We start from the raw sequence: 25,392 nt of genomic DNA, 5'->3' as shown, positions 1-25,392 counted from the left end.
TAACAGACATATAGGAAATTCAGAGAATCATCAGGTCATACTTCAAAAACATGTATTCAGCAAAATTGGAAAAGTTAAAGGAAATGGACAAGTTTCTGGATAAGTATTACATACCAAAATTAAATCAACACCAGTTAAGCAAATTAAATAGATATATAACTACTAAGAAAATAGAAACATTCATCACTGTTTCCCAACCAAAAAAAACCCAGGACCAGATTGTTTCAATACAGTATTCTACCAGATTTTCAAAGAAAAACTAATACCAATGCTCCTCAAATTGTTATAAACAATAGAAACAGAAGGAACATTGCCAAACATTTTATGAGGCTTCAGTTACTCTGATACACAAACCACACAAAGACACACTTAAGAAAGAGAATAACGGATCAACCCCCCCCCCAGGAATATTGATGTAAAAATACTCAATAAAATATTGGCAAACTGAATCCAAGAACACATACTGTAGTGATATTTCATTTGTACTTTAATAAAGTTTGCCTGAGGTTCAGAAAGTAAAACAGCCACACTGATTAGCCTTAGAGACCAGGCAGTGGTGACACATACCTTTAATCCCAATAGTCACACTATCTGATTATAGAAACCAGGTGGTAGTGGTGCAGCTTTTCACCCAATACTAGAGAGGAATATAAGACAGGAGGAGACAGCTCTCACATACAATTTCATTCTGAGATTCCTAGAGTTCAGGATCACCTTTTTGGACAGATATAGATGTAAGAGCCAGTGGCTTGTTGTTTTGCTTTTCTGACCTTCAGATTGGACCTCAATATCTGTCTCTTAGTTTTTATTAATTGTGCTACAAAGTAGGCTTCATTTCATAGATTCTGGGATAGACCAGCATATGAAAATCTGCCAATGCAATCTACCATAAAAACAAACTGAAAGAAAAAAAAATATGATCTTCTCATTAGATGCTGAAAAAATCTTCATCAAAATTCAACACCCCTTCATGATATATGTCTTGGAAAGAACAGGGATACAAGAAACATACCTAAATACAATAAAGAAAATATACAACAAACCAACAGCCAACATTAAACTAAATGGAAAGAAACTCAAAGCGATTCCACTGAAATCAGGAACAGGACAAGGCTGTCCACTCTCTCCATTTCTATTCAATATTGTACTTGAAATTCTAGCTAGAGCAATAATACAAAAAAAGGAGATCAAGTGGTTACAAATTGAAAACTTTCACTATTTGCTGATGATATGATAATATACATAAATGACCCCAAAAGTTCCACCTTGGAATTCCTACAACTGATAAACACCTTCAGTAAAATAACAGGATACAAGATTAACTCAAAAACACCAGTGCCCCCTACCTATATACAGATGATAAATGTACTGGAAACAAATCACAGAAATATCATCCTTTACAATAGCCACAAATACTATAAAGTATCTTGGTATAACTAATCAAACATGTGAAAGAACTGTATGACAAGAACTTTAAATCTTTGCATCAGAAAATACAAAGATCTCTCATGCTCTTGGATAGATAGGGTTAGCATAGTAAAAATTGCAGTCTTACCAAAGCAATCTATAGATTCAATGCAATATCCATCAAAATCCCAGCAAAATTCTCCATGGACCTCAAAGAACAATACTTAACTTTATATGGAAAAATTTAAAAAAAAAAACAGGATAGCTTAAACAATCCTGTACAAGAAAGGAACTTCTGGAAGCATCATCATCCCTGACTTCAAACTTTATTGTAAAGCTACAGTAATGAAAACAGCTTGGTATTTGGCATAAAAACGGACAGGAGGACCAATGGATTCAAACCAATGATCTGGATATCAACCCACATACCTACAAAAACCAGATTTTTGATAAAGAAGATAAAATTATAAAATGAAAATATATTCACTGAGTGGTGCTGATATAACTGGATATTGACAAGTAGAAGAATGCAAATACATCCATATATATCATCATGCAGTAAACTCAAGTCCAAATGGATCAAAAAGTTCAACATAAAACCAACTACACTGAACCTCATAGAAGAGAAAGTTGGAAGTCTCCTTGAACACACAAGTACATGAGACTACTTCCTAAATATAGCTCCAGTAGCACAGACACTGAGAGCAACAATTAATAAATGAAACCTCCTGAAACTGATAAGTTTCTGTAAAGCAAAGGACGCAGTCACTAAGACAAAACGGTAGCCTACAGAATGGGAAAATATCTTCAGCAACCCCACATCTGACAGAGGGCTGATCTCTAAAATATATAAAGAACTAAAAAAAACTGACATCAAAAGAACAAATAATCCCATTAAAAAATGGATTACAGAGAACTCAAGAACAATGGCAATGGGTTTCTGATCCTACTGCACGTACTGGCTTTGTGGGAGCCTAGGCAGTTTGGATGCTCAACTTACTAGACCTGGATGGAGGTGGGGGGTTCCCTGGACTTCCCACAGGACAGGGAACCCTGATTGCTTTTCGGGCTGGGGGGGGGGACTTAATTAGGGGAGGGGGAGGGAAATGGGAGGCGGTGGCTGGGAAGAGACAGAAATCTTAAATAAATAAATAAATAAATAAATAAATAAATAAATAAATAAAAAGAATTCCAGTCCTGGAACCTGCTAGGGCTGGGGAATTGCTGGTTATAAGGGTATATATTACTGGAAACATTTTTAACAAGGGAATATGGAATAAGAAGAAAATAAGAATAAAGAAACATGGATAAACAGAAAAAAAAAATGGATTACACACCAAAACAGATAACTTGCAACAGAGAAATCTCAAGTGTTCAAAAGACACTTAAGAAAATGCTCAACATCCTTAGCCACCAGAGCAATGCAAATCAAAACAACTCTGAGACAGCATCTTACACCAGTCAAAATGACCAGGAAACACAAATGACAGCTTGTGCTCGAAAGATGTGGAGTGAGGGGAACACTCCTCCATTGCTGGTGGTAGTGCAAACTTGTACAGCTGCTTTTGGAATCAGTATGGTGATTTCTCAGAAAATAGGAACCAATCTACCTCAAGACCTAGTAATAACACTCTTGGGCACATACCCAAAGGATGCTCAATCATAGCAAAGGACATTTGCTCAGTTATGATCATGTTAGCATTATTCATATTAACCAGAACCTGGAAACAACCTAGATGCCTTTCAATGGGAGAATGGATAAGGAAAATGTGTTACAGTTTTACAATGGAGTACTACTTAGTGGTTAAAAACAATGAAAATTTTGAAATTTGTGTGAAAATGGAAGGGACTAGAAAAGAAAATATACTGAATGAGGTAACCCAGACCCAGAGAGACCATTATAATTTGTATTCGCTCATAAATTGCTTTTAAACATAACAAAAAGAATAACCTGCCTACAGTCCACAAACTAAGAGACTCTAGACAACAAAGAGGACCCTAAGAGAGACATACAAGGATCTGCCTAGGAAGGAGAAAAGACAAGATCTTCTGGGTAAATTGGAAATATTGGAGCTGGAGCCAGGTAGAAGGGGAGAGCCGAGGAAGGAAGGAGGTGGGAAAAATGTATAGCTCAAATAGAAACAATATATAAAATTAAATTTAAAATACTGCATTAAAAGATAAGTTGCCATAAAATATATCTCAATGTTTTAATATCATTAGAGAATAAGTTAAGCTTTGTCTTCTTCCTTCACTACTCAGCAAACATCACTGCCAATCTTCCTCTGCAGGCTTAATCATCCAACAGCACACAGAGTACAGATGAAGATAAGATAGGCAAAATGAGGAAAAGAAAAGTCACCCTTAGTCTGGTGAACTGAGCTCAAAGTTAACTGCGAGGGACAGATTCATTGAGTCTATCCAGAGCTTATGGTGATTTGTGTTGACTAGAAACCACTCCAGATGAATGCTTTGTGGAGGACTTTGGCTTTGAGATTACTGATCTCCATCTCTATTTTGGCAACAAATGGGACTGGTAAGTGTGACATTCTGAGATTTTTGGGAAATGAAACTATCTTTAAGCCTAACATTGGACTATAATAATCCTCCTGCTTCAGTCTCCTCACTCTGAAATTACACATTTGTTTCAGGCAAACATGGCCACTTTAACTTTAAATTTTTTTTAACTTCAATTTTTTATTTATTTTACATACCAACGATTTTTCCCTCCATCCTCTCCTTATGTTTCCTTCCCCATTTCTTTTTTTAACCCCCCCCCCCTTTCCATCCACTCTTCAGAAAGGGCAGGCCTCCCATGGGGAGTCACAAATCCTGGAATATCAAGTTGGGGCAAGACTAAGCTCCTCCTCCCTACATCAAGGCATCCAGCCATAGGGAATGGGTCCCAAAAAGCCATAAAGCTGATTATTTTTAATAAGTAGGTTTTCTACATATATTCAATGGAATAGATTATTCTATTATTCGTTGTCATGTATATGAGGAGAAATGATTCCCTGAAAAACAATATTTTACTAAGATGTCTTCCTTGTCCCATCTTTAAGATTGACACATAACAAAAAAACAAAAACAAACAAAAACCCAAATAAGCAAACAAACAAACAAAAAAGGAGAAACATCTCTGAGAAGGGAAGCAGTGGCATTCAGAGTAAAGTGGAGGCGCCAAACTCAGGTAGGAAGGGACAGTCCTCCGATATAATAAGGGAAAAAGCGACAAGGTAGCCTGGATGCAGATCAACTTAAGGACTGGTGTCATAGACTATGGAGTCTGTCTTAAAGCATTTGAAGTAAAGCTGTTGGAAGTTACCAGTGGGAAGAGGGGCAAGATAAGGAGCAGAGCCCATGAAATAACCATTTCAAAGATAGGAAGGACAGGCTGCTAGCTAAAGTGGTGGAACTCTAGTCTGAGTTCTGCTTCACCAGAACCACAGATCCTAAGCAGACTGATCAGCATGAAAGCAAATTGACTTTTCTCCCAAGATAAAAATATCAGTGCATTTCCTTCTAATTCAAGATGTATGTGCCTTCTACACGCTGACATACAGATAGAGCAGACCATTTGTTGAAGATGCTTTCTTTCTTCCCAGTGTGCATTTCTGGCTTCTTTAGCAAAAATCAGGTGTCCCTAGGAGTGTGGATTTATTTCTGGGTCTTTGGTTGGATTCCATTGATAAACATGTTTTTTTATTATTATGATAACTTGAAATCAGGGATGGTGATACTTTGGAAAGTTGTTTTATTGTACAGAATTGTTTTTAACTATCCTGGGTTTTTTGTTTGTCCATATTAAGTTGAATATTGACTTTTCAAAGTCTGTAAAAATTGTGTTGGGACTTTGATGGGGATAACATTGAATCAGTAGATTCCTTTTAGTAGGATGACAATTTTTACTATGTTAATCCTACTGATCCATGAGCATGGGAAATCTTTCTTCAACTTCTTCAAAAACATCACGTTTTTGTCATACAAGGCTTTCACTTGCTTGGATAGAGTTACCCCAAGACATTCTGTATTATTTGAGGTTATTGTGAATTATATTTCCCCTGATTTCTTTCTCAGTCCATTTATTGTTTATATGTATGTGGGATACTGATTTTTTTAGTTAATCTTGTTTCCAGATACTTTGCAGAAAGCATTTTATCAGTTACAGGAGTCTTGGTGGAATTTTTAGACTCGTTATGTATAAAATCATATCGTCTGAAAATAAAGATACCTTGACTTCTTTTTTCCCTATTTCTATCCCCTTGATCTCCTTCAGTTGTCTTATTGCTCTAGCTACGAATTCAAGTACTATATTGAGTATGTGTGCAGAGAGTGGAGAAACTTTCCTTGTTCTTGGTTTTATTGGAATTGTTTTGAGTTTCTATCCATTTAATTTGATATTTGCTATAGACTTGCTGTAATTTGACTTTATTATGTTTAAATATTTCCCTCATATCCCTTATCTCTCCAAGACTTTTTTAATGAAAGGGTGTTGGATTTTATCAAAAGCTTTTCAGAATTTAATGAAATGATCATGTAGGTTTTTTTCTCCCAATTTGTTTATATGATTGGCTGATTTTCGTGAGTTGAACCATGCCTATAGTGCTGTGCTAGGAAGAAGCCTGAGGGATTGGTTCTCAAGGAACAGACAGTGCCAGTTTTCTTTATATCCTTCTATGTTTTTAATTGAAGATCTTATGTACTTTTGTTGTCACTTGTTACTTGGCACAGAAATTCTTTTTCTTTTATACTTGCAATGTACTTTTACAATTAGTTCAATTCTACTCTTAAAGAGCATGATGGTGCCTTATAGTAGCATAAGAATGTTAGGTTAACAAATTCTACTCCTTTCTTCCTGTCTCTTTAGTTATTTCTTGGAAAACATCTGTCTTAGGCAGCGAAGAGACACCATGACCATGGCAATTTTTATAAAGGAAAGCATTTAACTGGGACTTAATTACAGTTTCAGAGCCTTAGTCCATTCCCTTCATGCAGGTAGACATGGCAGCCGAGTGTTCTATACTTGGGTCTGAATCTGCAGGCCTAAGTTGAGATTTTGAAACTCCAAAGTTTACCCACAGCAACACACTTCTTCCAACAAGACTACATCTGTAATTCCTTTCAAACAGTGCCTCCCACTAATGACTCCTCATTTAAATATGAGCCTCAGGGGAAATTCATATTCAAGCTACCTCAGCACTAGACTATCACAGAACAAGATTTTGGGGAAATGGAGTTTGAAGTTGATTAAGACTAGTTTTGGTTTCTTTTCCTAAAATGGTATATCACAATGTAACCCACGCTGACCTCAGATTAACTATGTGGCCAGCTACTCTGAAATTTATGATTTTATTGCTTCCCCCTTTATCCAACCATGCCTGGCTTTGGGCTATTTTATATTGAGAAATTCTGCAGACCCCAAGGAAAGGATGAATATAGTTTTAGGAACCACATAATGAGAAAATGGACAGAGGAGATGACACCTATTTTGTTCCTACCTCTGTTTTGTATCATTTCTGCTATTCAGGCACAAGGTTGAAAGCAGGAAGATGAACTCTTTGTGGTTCTGTTCCTACAGGTCTTGAGAATGACTGTTTCTTCATCTGTACGGTGTTTAGTATTAGACCAAATTGCTTTAATTAGGTGGTATCCATAACATTTCTTCTTCCATAGAAATAAAAGCAAAAGTCCTTCCCAACATAATATATCCTGGTTTTCAGTCTGAGGTCAACGTATCTTTAAAATGTACAGGCTGATTTAATTCAGCAGTTATTTTGTTATTAACTAATGTCTGTCTACCACTCTTATTCCTTGTTCATTAGCGTTTAAATTTTTTAAAGCCAATAAAGTACTGTGTAATCTAGCTTTGTGTATTAAGCATATCTTGTAAAGTGGGATTAGATATTTCTATAACTGCTTTATATAACTGTGTAGTATATTGCAATATGCTTGATGTTGTAATATGAAAAAAAAACATTTTTTTTTTTTTTTTGTTTTTCGAGACAGGGTTTCTCTGTGGCTTTGGAGCCTGTCCTGGAACTAGCTCTGTAGACCAGGCTGACCTCGAACTCACAGAGATCCGCCTGCCTCTGCCTCCCGAGTGCTGGGATTAAAGGTGTGCGCCACCACCGCCCGGCTTGAAAAAAAAAACATTTTATTTTACTAGAGACATATGCTGGTGCTTTGTCAGTCTTAATTAGTACATGTATTCCCATAATGGTCATGATTTCTAATACGTGTGTAATTACAGAATCAGTCTTTTAAGAACTTAAAGTAGTTGCCAATTGAAATCCTGTAAGTGTATCTATGTTATGGTGCACATATTTTCATTTTTCAAACTCTGAAAAATGAAACAGATGCATTTTCCAAATATCATTTCTTTGAGTTCCCTTTAGGTCACTTCCTGCAGGTAATGGAGTTTGATTATACAAAGAACAAGTAGGACATTTCCTTATAATTTCTTTGACTTATTTCCAAGTGATAAAAAGATCTTTCTTAAAACCTTTGTTGATAACATGGTATTTCTTATGAAATTCTTAGACTTCTAACATATTTCCTGCCTATAGGAGGATCAATCTTATCATTATGTTGTGCTAGAGGGCCTGGTAGACCTATATGGGATCTGATACATGTTATATACAAAGAATGATTTCTATTTCTGATTATTTGTTGTAACTGAATAAATAACAAAGTTAATTCTGGAACTGAGACATGAACACATGAGCAATTAAAAGAACACATTAAACCAAGGAAAGTTTATGAAGACCTCACCTGAACCTTACAGTGATGCAAATCTAGCCCTGTGATGTCTGACCATATGTTATGTGCTAATCTGTTATCTGACACCTGGGGCGTGCATCAAGGACCAACAAAAGAACTCCTCGCTGTTCTTGGACATTTGGATCTGCTTGTTCCTTTACTGTTGACACAGCCTGCTTGCCTGCCTATCTATTTACCCATCTGATTCTGAATCTGAACCTGGATATATATCCATATATACTTAATTACTGTGTGCTGTATGATGTGAGAGTTGATACTGGTAATTAAGATTGAGACTAAAGAACTGGCATTTTCCTTGGCTGGGTTTCCAAGGCACGCAGGATTATATGATAAATTGCTGTCACTGAAAGCACTAAACCTTTTGAATTTATTGTTCTTTAATAAATTCTGAATCTATTAAAAATTAATTCTGAATCACCAGGAATAAGCTCAGCAATTTTAGTATGTAAAACAACTCTATCTACTTATTGAGAGTTAGTAATTATATTAAGAGGTTCTGGAAAATGTAATAATACCACGAGAATAGTATATAATTCTGATTTCTGAACTAATTAATAAGGGCTTTGAGCAACTTTACTTAATTTCCTTGATATAAAAACCCGTCTTTCCTGATTTATTTGTGTCAGTATAGAATGTAGAGGCTCCAAAGTAGTGTTACCTTTTTTTGTTTTTTTAAAGATATTTTATTTATTTTTACATATAAGTGCTCGATCTGCATATATGCCTGTAGTGTTACCTTTTTTATATGAGGGAGTATACAATTAGTTCTTTTTATAGAATGAAATTTTTTTTTGCTTTTGGGATATTTGTTGCTAATCTCTCCCAAGAAATTATTGGAAGCTCTTTCCAATGTTCATTTTCTGCCCACAATGAGGCAATTGAACATTGGTAAAAGGTACCCCAATTTTTTCTTTGTCTATTCCTGCTATTTGTCAAAGTCTCAATATTCCTTTCATAATCAATTCAGAAACCTTTTCTACATAGGTCTTTATTTTTTACTCTTTTTTTTTTGTGGTGAAAATATCCTTTCTAAGATACTTACTATCTTCTCTCTGCATAAGAATTCGTGAAGGAGAATAAGTAGATGGTAAAATAGTCAGAATACAGTCCAGCTCATCTTGATCTAAAAGTTTCAAATATGCAACTTATTCACTCTCTCTCTCTGTTGCTTTTTTTTTTTAACAAGTGCCAATACTCTCTCAGCATAATCTGATAATTTTCTTGGACTGTAATGGAAAAATTACTGTAATGGAAAAATTAAAAATGCTGCAGGGTCCCCAGCAGTGGCAGCCAGCCATGTGGCAGCTGGCAGCAGGACCTGAGAGCAACCAGTCCCAGGGAGGTCCCCGCGCCATGGCTGGTCCAGGGCAGGGAGACACATGGCAGCGGGCAAGAGACAGAGACATGGATAGGCATGCCATGCAGGGTAAGGTTGGATATTTATTTAGTGGGTGTTGTGATGAGGCAAGCAGGCCTGCTTTTCGTCTCGACGGGCTCCCACATGGCTAGCTTTACACTGAAATAGCAACACACAAATTGTATTCATTTAAACACTGCCTGGCCCATTAGTTCTAGCCTTTTACTGGCTAACTCTCACATCTTGATTAACCCATTTCTATTAATCTGTGTTTAACACGATGCCGTGGCTTACCAGGAAGATTCTATCCTACGTCCGTCTCAGGTTGGAGAATCATGGCATCTGCCTGACTCTGCTTTCTTCCTCCAAGAATTCTGTTCTGTCTACTCCACCCACCTAAGGTCTGGCCTATCAAAAGGCCAAGGCAGTTTCTTTATTAACCAATGAAAGTAACACATAGACAGATGACCCTCCTACACCATAGTGGCTTATGGAGGGGTAAGGGATGAGGGGAGAAGAGCAGAGAGGGAGAAAGGGAGAGAAAGAAAGAGAGGGGAATGGAGAGAGAGAGAGAGAGGAGAGAGAGAAAAAAGAAGGGAGAGGCAGAAAGGGGAAGGGGAGAAGTGGGGAGAGGCAGAAGCTGCTTCTTTGAGAGGAAGATGGAGAAGAAGAGACTCAGGGAGGAAGTGGGCATGACTTGTCTCTTAAAGAGACAGAAGAGATCATTACACTTACTACCTCATAAGATTTGAAATAACTTTATTAGTTTTTGAGTTGTTAATCCAAATGTGGGCCATAGCCAGTTATATGTCACGGAAATTTTTGAAAATCTTTAAGAGTTTGTAATTGATCTTTTCTGGTTTGTACTTCTTGTGGATGAATTTTATGTAAACCTATCTAATGTACTGAATACTTAACAGATTCTCTTCTTTGTGTTTTTTTTTTTTCAGGAGCAGTTTGTAATCCCTACAAGGCAAAATTTTCTTCACCAAACATTTTTCCTAAAGTATCCGTGTCTGTATCAGTCAATAAGATTCATTAATGGAAGGGCAAATTATAGATTGAAAAAAATGTTTATGAATTAGTTCTAATGGCTGTTGTTCAAAATATTGACATTAGTGAGACTCTTTAACATTCCTTATGGAAGAATCTTTCAAATGGTACCTTTAAAAAGACTGGGAATTTTAAGTAGGCACTGTGAAGGCAATGTTTTCTTTGTCTTGTTCTTGAAAAGTATAGTGAAAAAGCAGCTCTCTTAATCAATCAGCATAATAGACCATCCCTTAGGAAATAATGAGGGAAAGGGAATTTCGGGCTGTAAAGAGCCCACTGGCTGAATTATCTTATTTATGACTCTTACATCTGTTAACATTCTTGCATATTCAGATTTCCTTTTAATAAAAAATATAGGAGAATTCCAACAACTATTCAATTTTTCAATATGTTGAGCATTTAACTGCTCTTGTATACCAACTGTTCTAATGTCTGTATTTTTTTCTGATGTCAAAGGCCATTGTTCCACCCATACAGGTTTGTCATATAACCATTTTAAAGGTTGGGCTGTTAGTAAAAAGATCAGCAGCTGGTATGCCCTGCTTACATAAACCTAAACAGTCTGTGACTCTTTTTGATAGTACCTTTTAATTTTTCTCAGAAACTTTTGCTAATTTATGGTTTGTTTCCAAGATTGGAGAAGAATGTTAATATGTGTTTTCCATTGTTGCTACAAATTATGTCACCATAAATTCATTGCTATGGTAGCTACGTATGGTTTTAATTTTCCTATCTGTCCTTCCGTACCTATACACTAACCCATCTTCACTTTGTTTTGCATGAGGTAAAGGTCCAGTTCCTAGAAATTGAACATTTACCTGAAGAGGCCAATTTGGATGCCAAGATTTTGGTGGAATCATTGCTACATCTGTACCATTTCTACCAAACTCTCAATTTCAGTGCTATTTAATTTGTATTTTTAGCTTTAGTCTTTGATCAGTTTTAGAAGTTTGCCAAAATACTTGTATTTTGGTCTTCCTGAAACTGTTCTGTCATCCATCCAGAGCAGTATAGCTTTTACCAATATGTATCAAGTCTTTTAAATGCTCTGTGGAGGAATTTCCCCAATTCTGACTGGGAATGATTGAACCAGATTTAACATTGCTGCCTGCAAGAGGTTCCCTAATGCATTTCCTGATGGCAAAGGGTTTCTTTGCCTGACACTTGTGGATCTGCATTCATTAGTCCAATTCTGGCCTTTGTTATGCATTATGCATACTCCAGAAGGCTGGGGACTTCTGTTTGGATTATCTCTTGAAATAACCTTATTTCTAGGAACACCTTGCCTACAATCCCTACTTTACCACAATTAAATTATATGACCTTATAATGTTTCTTAAAATTGTTAGAAATCACCTCTTCTATCCAAATATCATCATAACATGATATTCAATATCAGCTGTATTTTGGATCCTTTCCTCTAGGGGCACTGATCTTGCTTTCAAAAGCCTAATGACCCTTTTGCATTATGAATTAGCACTTTAAAAAGCCAAATATTCAATTAATATTTGTCTAACATCAGGATCTGATATCATTCTATTTACAGCTGAAGTCAGTCTTTGTAAAAAAAAATGAAGGCTTGTTTTGGGTCTCGTATAAGTTGAGTAAATAAATCAATCCTTTTCATAATTCTTCAACCCTGTCCCAATCATTCAAAGCTGATATATGGCATGGAACCATGATGTTACAATCTAATACAGACTGATTTTGCAAATCAGCAAACTGGGTCCAACTGAGAAGCTGATCTTGGGAAATCTTATTTCCTCTCTCCCTACCTCATTTTTCTATGTTCTTAGCTTCTTCTCTCCACCATGTTCTCCATTGTAACTGTGGACCAATTTCCAGGACTGCTCTAATTAAATCTTTCCAGTCTTATAGAATAATTGTATTCCTAGTTGGGTATGAATTTAGCATCCATTTCTCAAAAAGTGAACACATACCATAAGAAATGAAAGCTTCCATAAATCTCTTCCTTAAATCTAACATTTCTACAAGATTCCAATCAAGTTCTGTATAGCCTTGGGGGTACCTATCATCTGGTGACCATTCCGGTATGATGACAGGTTAAATTAAGGTTGATGTTCTAGTAACCTTAGGCAACTCCTCTTCAGTTTCATAATGAAATGGTGCAGTAGGTTCTTCTCTAAATTCCTCTGTCTTTGTCTGCGTGTTTTCTTTTTTCATTAGTAGGGTTTTAAAAACACATATCTTTTCAATAGTAAGTCATTCTAAGACTTGTATCCTAGCAGCAAAATTTTTCTTATTTATAGCTACGTCTGTCTAAAGCTTATATCTTAAAGTAAGTATTTATAAAGCTTGTATCTTATCAATAATTAGTCTTTCTTATGCTTATATCTTATCAATCAAATTATCATATTGGCATAGTGATCAATCACCTACTTTTTTAAGGATAAAATACTAATTACCAAATTGATAGTAATTACAATTGATGTTAGGTCCCTCCTGCTAAAAAGTTTATCCCTTCATTTAAATTTTCCAATTTCAAATCATCCATGATAATACTATGCAGGGTCCTAGTGCCCTGCATTGTGATAGCCCACATTCTTAACATGGAAAATACTTTTCTTTTAAATATTATTTAACTTTGCCTTAAAAAACTTCCCAGGTATCTCACTAAATCTGCTGACTTCTCACTGTTTGTGATTGTTGTTGGACGGTGAACTCAAGTCCCTCCCACAATTCCCAAGCAGGAGCCTCCTTTCCCAGAGTCCTGGCAAATGGCAGATGACTATTGTGAGTGCTCATGCTGAGAGGCCCAGACAGCAAATTGCCACAGATCCAGCTGGCATGACTTCTCTGTCCCTGTGATCCTGCCACACATTGGAGCACCAAATGTTGGTTAAATTTCGACCCTGTGTCTGCACCTTTATCAACTGCTATTTTAGCCAACAATTGTTACTCCGCAGTTACCAGCCTGCATCTCCATCAGCGGACAGTAGGGTGGCAGCCTGGCAGAACTTCTGTTCTTGCAGTCACTGGTCTCTCACTGCCACTAAAGGTAGCTTTAACTAAATCTCTACCATTCTGCTTATAAATAAGACTCAAGATTTAAAGGCTGAGTTGAAAACCTGTAGCTCAGAGTAACAACTAAATCACCTCTTCTTGCTGGTGTCTCCAATAAACCCCAGTCCTGTTCTTCCAAAACAAAACAAAAAAAGCTGTGTCACTCCAAGCCCCTCCCTACTACTTCCTGTGTTTCCCTATCTCTCCTGGATGACCTCTGATGCTCTATGATTACTTTCTGTAAACTAGTTGCTAACTCAGTCTCTTGAACCATAGTTCATTTTATTTAATCAATGCAAATTCAAACTTAAGGTTCAAATGGTGATTGAATATCCCCCAATTCTCCGTCTGGAGAAAGGAGTTTAGTCAAGTCAGCTCATGCATTATACCTACCTGGCAAGGAGTTGGAAGAAGGAAAGTAGGGTTACTTTACAAACTATTTAACAAAATAAGGGTACTCATAAAAGGGAAATAACTGATTAGTATGTAATAAAACTATTTTAAAGATGTTGAGAAAGATGTTGACATATGATGAGACAACTACTAATTACTATTTTATAGTCATTTAAATATTTTAAACTCTTACTTAACAGTTGTTTAGAGTCAAGATATTAAGGTATGGATTAGAATCCAGTGAGTTGTTTATTACCCATGACATAAGGTACTATTCTTCTTTATCTTGTGGTCAGAACTATGGCTTTAATTAGGGGATGACATCTGGAGGAAGGAGTTTAACCAAGATATCTTATGTGGTATGCCTACACTGGACCCAGCAAGGAGCTGGAAGAAGGAAAGCGGGGTTACTCTATAAACTATTTGATAAAATATGGTCATTCATAAATGGAAAATAATGGACTAATATCTTAAAAATGTAATTTCCAAGGTGTTCACATATCAGTGATGATTAAACTTCTAATTATTGCCTTGCAATGTTTTAAACATTTAAACATTCTTATTTAAATATTTTCTAGAGTCAAGTGGTATGAATGGGAATCAAACATCACAGAATGGTTCATTACCTGAGGCAGAAGGTACTGTTCTTCTTTACCTTGTGGCCAGCACTGAAGGAATGGAGAGTTAACTTTGCTTAGAAACAGTAACTAATGCTTTGGCTTCTGTAGAGACTTAGGATGAATGGAAGAATCTAGTGATGTGAGAGTTATGGCAGGAGAGACCTGAATGATGGCCTCTGCACCTTTGCTGTCTCAGAGTAAGAAAGGCTATGGGATTAGAGCCCTCCAAAGTCTGTGCTAAAGAACCCTTTATCATCTAATTAGATGACCTTTATTTGATGAGACTTGTGAGGACCTGAGGACCCAAAGAGGCAAGTGACATTGAAATGGTGTAGTTGAGATGGTTAATACAATGCTTATCAGAGTCAAGGCTCATTCACAGCAACTTCTGCTCCTGTTAAAGTGACATCACTGACTTTTTTGTCACAGGTGATTATAACAGATAATTTTGTTGAGTAGTCACCACTCAGCAAATGTGTATCCATCATGGGCTCTAAGCCAGCATACAGGCAGTGAGAGGTTTTATAGTACAAGATGTGTATAGCCCACAGGCCTTGAATTTTTACTTTAGAAAGTAAACAATGTATGTGATTCTAATAGATTGAATACAAGAAACAAGAAATATGAAAAAAGTTGAATATTTCTGGAATACATTCATAAGTCAAGCAGTGTTCTAGTGTAACTTCATGTACAGTGTTGTGGACAGACTTAACACAGGTTTCCTTTTATCGTTCTTTGTGTGTGGGTCCAGTTAACACTACACTGTTGGTACAGATGGGTGCAAAGGCTCTGCTGGGCTGCCCTGCTATTCCAATGACAAAAACAGTATTAATAGCATGGGTCATAGCCCCCAGAGGCCAGCCTCCCTGCAGAATATTATACATAGCAGAAATAAAGGAGATCGATGAAACCAACTGTACAGACAAGAGAATCACCTGGGCATCCACACCTGATCAGAGTCCTGACCTTCAGATCAATGCAGTGGCCCTCGGTCATGATGGGCTTTATTCATGTGAAATAGCAACACTGCAGGGGAATTTCCTAAGGAGACATGACCTCCAAGTGCTAGGTAAGTGACATGGTCACATATCGTGCTATTTCAGGTCACCAGATTGTAGATAGAATCAGACGCCTTTGTAATTTGGAACAAGACTGAATTTTTTTCCCTTCCATCTCCACAGTGCCTCCAGCAGTATCCCTGCTTCCAGGGGAAAACAGAACAGCAGTTTGTGAGGCAACTGCAGGCAAGCCGGCTGCGCAGATCTTTTGGATTCCAGATGGGGATCATGTCACTAAGAAGAAATCACACAGCAATGGTCCTGTGACTGTTAGGAGCACATACTTCTGGGAGCAGAACAATGTGTCTGCTGTGTTCTGCTTTGTCTCCCATCCAACTGGCAACCAGACTCTGTCCATAGAACTGAATCAAGGTCAGTATCACCCCTTTTTTAAGAATAAATACTTGATATTTAACTTATTCTTTCATGAAAGACAAGTGTTCTAATTTCATTCTGTTTGTGACAAATACTGTGGCCAAAACCACTTAGAGGAGGGGAGAGGAAATTCAGGACAACTCAAGCAGGAACCATGGCGCTCCTCAGATCTGTGCTACTATCTCACCTGCCCAGGGAGTGGGGCCACCCATAGTGTTCTGGCCTCTTGGGTAGGACTAGCCTTTGTCAAATAGATCCACTTCAGACAGTAGTCACAAGTTTTCAGTTATCACCTGCAGTTCTTATCAACTAGATATAAAGTCAGGATGTTTTCATAAACTGTGTATCAGGATCTGTGATTTGGTAGAATGAATGGTTCACAGACTTTAGGATGCAGAGTGCTTTATCTACCTCTCCTCTCTGTCCATCTATTCTTCTCTCTCCTCCTCCTCCTCCTCCTCCTCCTCCTCCTCCTCCTCCTCCTTCTCCTTTCCCTGTCTTTCTGTTTCTCACCGCATCCTCTCACTTCTCTTCTGCTGCTCCTGTCCCTGAGGCCTGCCCCACTTCCCCTTCCCCTTTTTATGTTCCGTTAATAAAATTACCTCCACCTGAGTTCTGTGTTATGGTGTCTTTTTCACGCCACTTTTAAAATTATAACAATATCATCTTTAATAGGTGGTGTTGGGATAAAGCAGAAACTCTTAACTGGTCAAGAAAAAAAAACAACAGAATTTAAAGCTATGGAGAAACCCTTTTTGTAAATTCAGAGGTCAGAGGTCAGAGGAAGTGACTTCTAGACATGACAGGCAGGGTATCTAAGCTCACAAACTTCCAGGAATGCAGTTTCCTGCACAAAATGAAGCCCATCAAAATTTATCATTGAGTGGAAAAGGGTTCCCGAGTCTCTGCACTGACAAATGAGGAACTAGGGACAATTAACAGTATCTTGAGGAGAGAGAGTCAGTTATCTTTAAGGCTGTTTTTCTTCACAGGCTCCTATCCAGGAGGATATGGGCAACATAAACTGAAGCCAGTGGGTTATAAAAACAAAGGTGAAAAGTTGTTGGGGTAACAAAGCAGGGTGTAGATCTGGTAGGAGGTAGGAGAAGGAACTGTAGGTGAATATGATCAAGATACATTGTATGAAATTCTCAAACCCTTTTTGAAATAAAAAAGAACAATACCTTTCAAAAGTCTAAAATTTGCACGGGATGTTCTTTAGCCAGAGAACTCAGAGGATCTAAGCTGGATTTGACCCGAAAATCTCCTCCCTGAATACTAACTTTCAAAGTCACCAAAGTGATCTGTAAGATGCCCCAAAAGGGAAGCACTCGGTAGTACCACCTGGCTTTGGAGATTGTAAACCTCAACAATTACCAGCACGGCTGGTCCCTAAGGTTCAGTAGTGGTAACCACATCTTGGCAGCAAACCAAAGCTGTCCAATTTAAGGCTGACTCAATAAGAGGAAGATCATGCCTAGTATTGGAAAACTTGCCAATTATTCAAGGTAAGTGAGGTCATTGAACTTGGAGGTGAATGTACTTACAGCCCTTCATTAAACCCGAGGAATGCTTATCTCAACTCAAAATACCCTTATGACCACTAATAAGTGTGGCTGTTAACTATTACCAAAGAAGCTTTTCTTTGTAATACAGAGAAACCATTATAGAAAGTCACAGATGGTCAAAATTAAGAGAACAGTAATCATAGGATGTCCAGTCCCATGGATACATATACTACAAAATTCCTATACCTAATGCTCAAGAAATACTATAGAAGGAGGGGGAAAACATTAAAAGAACCATAGGACCAGGAAATCTACTATAAGATTGTGTCTCCTCAACTTTCTGAATAGAGCACAGACGCTAAGGTTGACAATTAATAAATGGGACCTCCTGAAACTGAAAAGCTCTATAAGGCAAAGGACACTGTAAATAAGACAAAACAGCAGCTTATAAAATGGGAAAAGATCTTCAACAACCCCACATGTTACAGAGACCTGATCTCCAAAATATATAGAGAACTCAAGAAACTAGACAAAAACAAACCAAATAATTGATTTTTTTTAAAAAAATGAGGTACAGACAAACAGAAAATTCTCACCAGAATTAATATTAATATTCTTAGTCATAGAGAAGTGCAAGTCAAACTGATACTGAAATTCCATCTTGCACCTGTCAGAATGGCTAAGATCAAAAACAGAAATAACTGCTTGTGCTGGAGAGGATATGGAGTAAGGGGGATACATCATCATTGCTGGTGGGAGTGTAAACATAAGCAGCCATTTTGACAGTTTCTCAGAAACCTAGGAATTAATCTACTTCTAGATCCAGCTGTATTACTCCTGGGCATATACCCAAAGGATGCTCAATCATGCCAGAAACACTTGCCCAGCTATGTTTGTAGCAGCATTATTTGTAATAGACAGCAACTGGAAACAACCTAGATGTCCCTCAACAATATAATGGATAAAGCAAATGTGGTACATTTGCACAATGGAGTATTACTCATCTGTTAAAAACAATGAGGAATAAGAAATTTGAAGGTAAATGGATCGAACTACGAAAAAATTCATTCTGAGAAATGTCATCCAGACCTAGAAAAAGAAACAAGGTATGTACTCACTCATAAGTGAATTTTAACTGTAAAATCAAGGATAACCATGCTGCAATGCACAGACCCAGAGAGACTAGGTAACAAGAAGGACCCAAGGTGAGACACATGGATGTCCCTAGAAAGGGGAAAAAGAAGAGATGTTGTGGATGGACTGGTGTTGCGTGGGCATGGGAACTTGAGGGATTGGTTTGGGGAGTAGGTGGAAGTTGAGAGTAATGAACAAGATGACTGGAAAGGGTGGCTTTTGGGGAATCAGGCAGAAACCTGATTCAGGGAAAAACCCCATGAATCAACAAGGATGATCCCAACTAAGACTGCTAACAGTAGTGGATACATAGCCTGAACTGACCATGTCCTATGATCAAATTGGTGACTACTCCAACTGTTATCAGAGAGCCTTCATCCAGTAACTGATGGGGACAGATATAGAGATCCAAACCAAACAATAGGCTGGGTGTCAGGAATGCTTTTGAAGAGAGGGAGGAAGGAGTTTAGAAGCAAGAGGGACCAAGGACATCAAAGAAATCCCACAGAAACATGTATCCTGGCTTATAGAACCTCACAGAGTCTGAACCAACAACCAGGGAGGCTGATGGGACTGATCTAATATGTGACAGTTATGTAGCTGGGCTCAGAACACTGGGAGCATGACTGTCCCTATCACTTTGGCTGGCTTGCAGAAACCTATTCTCCTCACTGGATTGTCTTGCCCCACCTAAACCAAGGGGAGGTGCTTAGTCTCATGACAACTTGATATGTGATGCTTTGATGATACCCATGGGAAGCCTGCCCCTTTCTGAATAGGAACAGAGAAAGAGTGGTTTGGGGTGAGGTAGAGAGGAGCTGGGGAGTAGGGAATGGGAGGAGAGGAGGGAAGGGCAACTGTGACAGGTATGTAAAATGAAACAATCAATGAATGAATCGATAATAAAAACATTTTTTAAAAAAGATTGTGCCGCCTGGAAATGACAGAAAGTCTTCACCCATGAAACCTCAACAAGTCAACCATCAGTAGATATACACACATGGTAGCGGTAAATCTCATGGATCCTCACTCCTTGTGTTTGTTTGAATGTAATTGGCTCCCATAATCTCATAGGGAGCAGCACTATAGTAAGGTGTGGCTATGCTGGAGTGAGTATGGTCTTCTTGGAGGAAGTGTGTCACTGTGGGGGTGGACTTTGAGGTTTCCTATGCTCAGGAACCACTCAGTGAGGCATTTGACTTACTGTTGCTTGCAAGATGTAGGACTCTCAGCCCCAGCACCACATCTACCTGCATGCTGCCATGCACCCTGTCATGATGAAAATGGACCAAACTTCTGAAACAGTAAACAAACCGCTCTAATTAAATGTTGTCTTTATAAAAGTTTTGTGTTCAGGTTGTCTCTTCAAAGCAATGAAGACCCTAACTAAGACACTCTTAGACTGAGAATTACACATAACTAGGGGAGAAGTAGTCTTCCCTCAGAAATGGTCCCCTAATTGGTTATTCTGTATCAAGTGGCCAGTTCTGAAATCATGTACATTCAAGCAACATGAACTAAGCAGATTTCATTTGCATATTATGTAAAAATAGGCAACGAAAACAATAAAGAAGTTAGGAACTTAAGAGGGAGGTTGGAGGAAGGAATAGGAATGGATAGAAATGATGCAATTACATTTTCCAAAAATAAAATAAAGTTACATGGGAACTTTTTCCTTATTTACCTGGGAAGTTTTAACAATACTACTTTGCACCTATTCACTGTAAAATATTTGTTAATGCCTATCAATCACAAAAGCTAGACTAGGTTACTAAATTTCATCCTGAAATAGTACTATATGAGTAGTATTTGAAGTTTAATTGAAAAGATTGTCTGATTTTGACATTCCCTAACTTTAGGAATACTGTAAGTGATTTTATAGTGTTTGTCTTAATTTCTTTATTAGAACCATTATTGAACTGACTTGTCCTTTGCCTTTGCCTGTAGTTACAGGTGTCACCAGCACACTGCATTCCCTGCTGACCATTCTCTATGTGAAACTTTCCCTTCTGGGGATCATTCTGCTCATCCTAGGATTGGTTTTCTCCCAGAAGAGCAATTATTTCAGGTAGAAACAGAAAACTGCAATGTTAGACTCCTAGAAAAGTTTGAGCTCACAGTGGACTGGGAAAGTATGTTATATGGTCACGTCATGGTTGTTCCTTCAGTTCTTCTTCAGCACTGGGTTTTGTTTAAATAAAGGAGCGCAGGCTTAGGTACCCACAGTGCTAGCAAAGTTCTGACGTGCTGCAGTTCTGAGAAGTGGCTTAACCTGGCCTTCTCTTTCAGAAACCCTTGGTAGAAATGAAGTTGTAGGAACTTTATAAATTTATTTACAACTTTCTTGACACCCGTGGGTTTCTGTTCATTTCTGTTTAATTGCATTTTATAATGTTTATTTTGTTTATTTCTAGAAAATGAAAATCTAGATTTCTGAAGCCCATTAGTCTGATGACACAGTACAAGAAAACAGCCATTTGCAATCTCCTTTCTCTTTGACATGCAGCTTACCTGCTCCTGATGTCTTCATGGTTCTTAGAAGTCATATGGCAGCCTCTAGTCATGCAGTATAAATATACAGGTAAAGCTTGAATCAAACTGGACTCTCTGAATGTGGCTGACGAGGATGGCTGACTGGGAAGCGAAGGACAATGGCCCTGGGTTTTGATTCTACTACCTCTACTGGTTGTGTGGGAACCTAGTCTGTTTGGATGCTTACCTTCCTAGACCTGGATGGAGAGGGGGAGGACCTTGGACTTCCCACAGGGCAGGGAACCCTGACTGCTCTTTGGACTAGAGAGGAAAGGGGAGGAGAATTGGGGGTAAGGGGAGGAGGTAAAAATTTGTAATAATAATAAGATGCAAAAAATACTCAACAGCCATTAACCTCCTGTGACTATTCAATTTTCATGTGGTTTTATTTTACCTTGTTTTATTACAAAAGGTGACTGAAATAAACAAAATAAATAATTCTGTCATGAGCGTGGATTAATATGAGAAGTTAATGAAATAAACAGTAATGAGAATGAAAAACAAAGCTTGGGTCTTACTGCCATACATGCTGTGAATGGCTATCTACTATCTCCTTTCCCCAAGTAGCAGGTCAAAGAAGAAGAAGGATTAGCAAATGGTGATCAACAGTGCTGACTGGATATTCTTCACCCACATCCTCCAGGAATAGTTTCCATCGACTTCCGAGTCCTGGCACATTTTACATGATCATAAATGTTAACACTGTCAGATACCATAACAAGCAACACCTTCAAGTCCGCCACTAGCAGGCCTTCTTTCTTCACTTGCTTGCTACCAAGTAGCTGGACAGTTGTATTTTAAATTAATCATTGAATACATATGATGTGGGATTCCCCTCTCTATGCTGTCAATATGCATTGTAACCATTGATTTATAAAGAAACTGTTTTGGTCCTCTGGAAGGGCAGAATAGAGCTTGGCAGGAAAACTAAACTTAATGCTGGGATAAAAAAGGTAGAGTCAGGGAGATGCGATGTAGCTGCCAAAGAAGACAGATGCCAGAACTTTACCCAGTAAGCCACAGCCTTGTGGCAACATACAGCATAAAATAAATGGGTTAATTTAAGATACAAGTGTTAGTTAGTAAGAAGCCTAAGCTAATATGTAAATCAGTGTCTTATTTATTTTTTCTTTTGTTCCTCTGATAATATTTATTACTTTATAAATAATAAGAATCAAAATTTCCACTTCCTCCCTTCTTTGGGAGCTGGGTGGTTGGTCCACAAAAGTGCAAAGAGCAAAGGCATAAAAGTAAAAACTACAAACAACAAGGAACAGTGTTAATATCAAAATTAGTGCCTATTTTGATAGTAGAAAATCAATATGTGTCAAGCAGTAAATAAATTCATAATTGTCACTCAAACATATCTAACGGACGAGTTCTTTTTATCTATGTTTTCATTACAACTTCTTCATGTTTAAGTCAGGACATAAAGAGTTAAGAGATCTAGTACTGTAATTCTGCAACAGACTAGGACATACAAGGGCAGAGATTACAAGTAGCTCCGTTCGTTGTCTCTCTTCCCTGTTCTACTTGTGGAAGATAATTCTCTTCATGACTGAATCTTCGCCCCACCTCTCTTATAAACCAAATGGATCTAATAGATATTTACAGAACATTTCACACAAACACAAAGAATATACCTTCTTCTACTTAGCACCTCATGGAACTTTGTCCAAAATTAAAAACATACTCCAACACAAAGTAAATCTCAATAGATACAGGAAAACTGATATAAATCCCTTCATCTGACTATATCACCACAGATTGAAGCTGGATATCAGAAATAACAGGAGCAACAGAAAAGCTTACAAACTCATGGAAACTGATCAACTCTTTACTGAATTAAAAATGGGTAAAGACAGAAATACAGAAAGAAATTTAAGACTTTAGAATTGAATGAAACTGAATACACAACATAACCAAACTCATGGTTCAGAATTAGTGTGGTCCTAAGAGGAAAGTTCATAGTAATAGTGCCTACATAAAAAAATCTAGAGCTCACACTAACAACTTAACAGCACCCTTGAAAACTGTACAACAAAAAGAAGTGGAGATGATTGTAGGAAACAGTCAAATTGAGAGTTGAAGTCAATAAATAGAACCCAAGAAAACAATACAATAAATCAATGAAAGAAAAGAATGACTTTTTGGGAAAAAATATTATGATTCACAAATTTTTATCCAAACTAACTAAAAGACACAAGGAATATCCAAATAAACAAAATCAGAAATCAAAAGAAGTATATACCAACAGACACTGAGAAAATCTGAGAATCATAAGGATGTACTTTATAATAAAACCTGTAGTCCGCCAAATTGGAAAGCTAAAAAGAAATACTTTTGTTAGTAAGTACCATTTCCCAAAGTTAAATCAAGATCTGATAATCAATCTAAACCTTAATCCCTAGTGAAATGGAAGAAGTCATTAAAAATCTCCCAACCAAAAACCAAACAAACAAATAAAAACCATCCATGGCCAGATAGTTTTAGTGCAGAATTCTACCAGACTTTCAAGGAAGCATTAAGACCATACTCATCAAATCATTCCAAAAAATAGAGAGCAGAAACCTTGCCTGTTTTATGGGGGGCCCACTTGTTTGTCCCTGCCGCTCGGCTAGCTTATATCCAAAAAAAAATCACACAGAAAATGTATTCTTGAAAACACTGCTTGGCCCATTAGCTCTAGTTTCTTATTGTCTAATTCTCACATCTTAATTTAACTCACTTCTATTAATCTGTGTATCACCATGTGGTAGTGACTTACTGTTGAAGATTCATCATGTTTGGCACTGGCAGCTCCATGACGGTTCTCTCTGCTTTCTTTTCTTCCTCCCAGAATTCGGTTCTGTCTTCTTTGCCTACCTAAGTTCTGCCCCTATCAGGCCAAGACAGTTTCTTTATTCATTAACTAATACAAGCAACACATAGAAAGAAGGACCTCCTACACCCCTTGCCCAACTCATTTTACGAGATCCCAGTTACCATTGAGTCCACACCACATAAAGTCCCAACCAAGAAAAAGATTTACAGACCAATTTCCCTTATGAACATAGATGCAAAGATACTCAATAAAATACTGGCAAACCAAATCCAAGAAGACATCAAAAAGATTATCCAAATGATCAAGGAGACTTCAACCCAGGGATGGTTCAATATATGAAAATCAGTAAATGTAACACACCATATACACAGAGCTTTATCACTCTGTGGCATCATTAGCATTCTGTTACCTAGGTAGCTAAGGTGCTCTAGGTCACATATGCTGAAGGCCACCCTTCCTAGGTAACCTCATAGTTACAAAAGTAGGAGCAGAAGTACATTTACATATCCTGACCACCTGTCAGGATGGCATTGAGCTATTTTAATTTCAAGAGAACCAAGCAGTCACCTCCTGAGTTAGGACATGCAACTATGCCTGTCAGTCTCTAAATACTCACCTGCAGACAAGGTGGAAATGGGCCCGCATTTTTCGGGCTTCTATAGTTCCTCCCGTTTTATTAATTTTAATAAAGCGTGTGCTTCTACAACAAGACAGATGATCACATCTGCCTTATCTGAACACTTTTCTCTTTCCCAGACTTACCCATCTTCGGTACCTCTATTTTAATCATACAAGTTCCTGTCTTAGGAGACTGGGAGGAAAAAGGATCAAACCCATCAATGACTGTCAACCTCTGTAAACAAAGGATTAAGGGAGAAAAATACTTCTGTACTCTGTGTCTCTGAGCCAATTTTTTTTTTTTGTCAAGAGAGTTCATCTGAAATTAGATAATGTTTTGTGAATGATCATGCTCCTAATGGCTACAGGCTCCTAATTAAAGAAGTGAGGATCCCCAGGGTTGGAAATGCCCTTTTCAGTTGGTCTACAGAGCCACTTAACAATTTTAAACTGTATCAAAATCTAAATTTCTTACCAAATATGTTAAATCTAAGTACTCGTAGGAAATGTCAAACTTAGTTAACATCTTATAGTAAAATACAGCAGTTACAAACATTACCAGGTCAATTACCTAATTCTAGAATGGAAATTAATAATATCACAATTTGACATATCACAATTCTCTTATATCCATTCTAATCAGAAGACAAGAAAAAGGTTTTTCTGATGGGTTACATTGTTGTTTTTAAGAAATTGTCTCGGTTTCTGA

At 37.5% G+C, this 25,392-nt stretch overlaps 1 protein-coding gene across 1 annotated transcript; it reads left to right on the top strand.

Annotated features, from left to right (window-relative positions):
* The first annotated feature begins 3,749 nt into the window (after positions 1-3,749).
* Positions 3,750-21,185, top strand: LOC121461873 (cell surface glycoprotein CD200 receptor 2-like). The gene is made up of 6 exons (XM_041673207.1): positions 3,750-3,943; positions 14,593-14,652; positions 15,386-15,703; positions 15,816-16,064; positions 20,663-20,777; positions 21,124-21,185. The coding sequence occupies exons 1-6, from the start codon at positions 3,871-3,873 to the stop codon at positions 21,128-21,130; spliced, it is 822 nt and encodes a 273-aa protein (XP_041529141.1). The 5' UTR covers positions 3,750-3,870; the 3' UTR covers positions 21,131-21,185.
* The last annotated feature ends 4,207 nt before the right edge of the window (positions 21,186-25,392 follow it).

This window comes from Microtus oregoni, unplaced genomic scaffold (genome assembly GCF_018167655.1).
Source record: "Microtus oregoni isolate MIOR12 unplaced genomic scaffold, Mior012 000023F_ref0000262, whole genome shotgun sequence".
Classification (NCBI taxonomy): domain Eukaryota; kingdom Metazoa; phylum Chordata; class Mammalia; order Rodentia; family Cricetidae; genus Microtus; species Microtus oregoni.
This window is presented reverse-complemented; position numbering and strand designations above follow the sequence as displayed.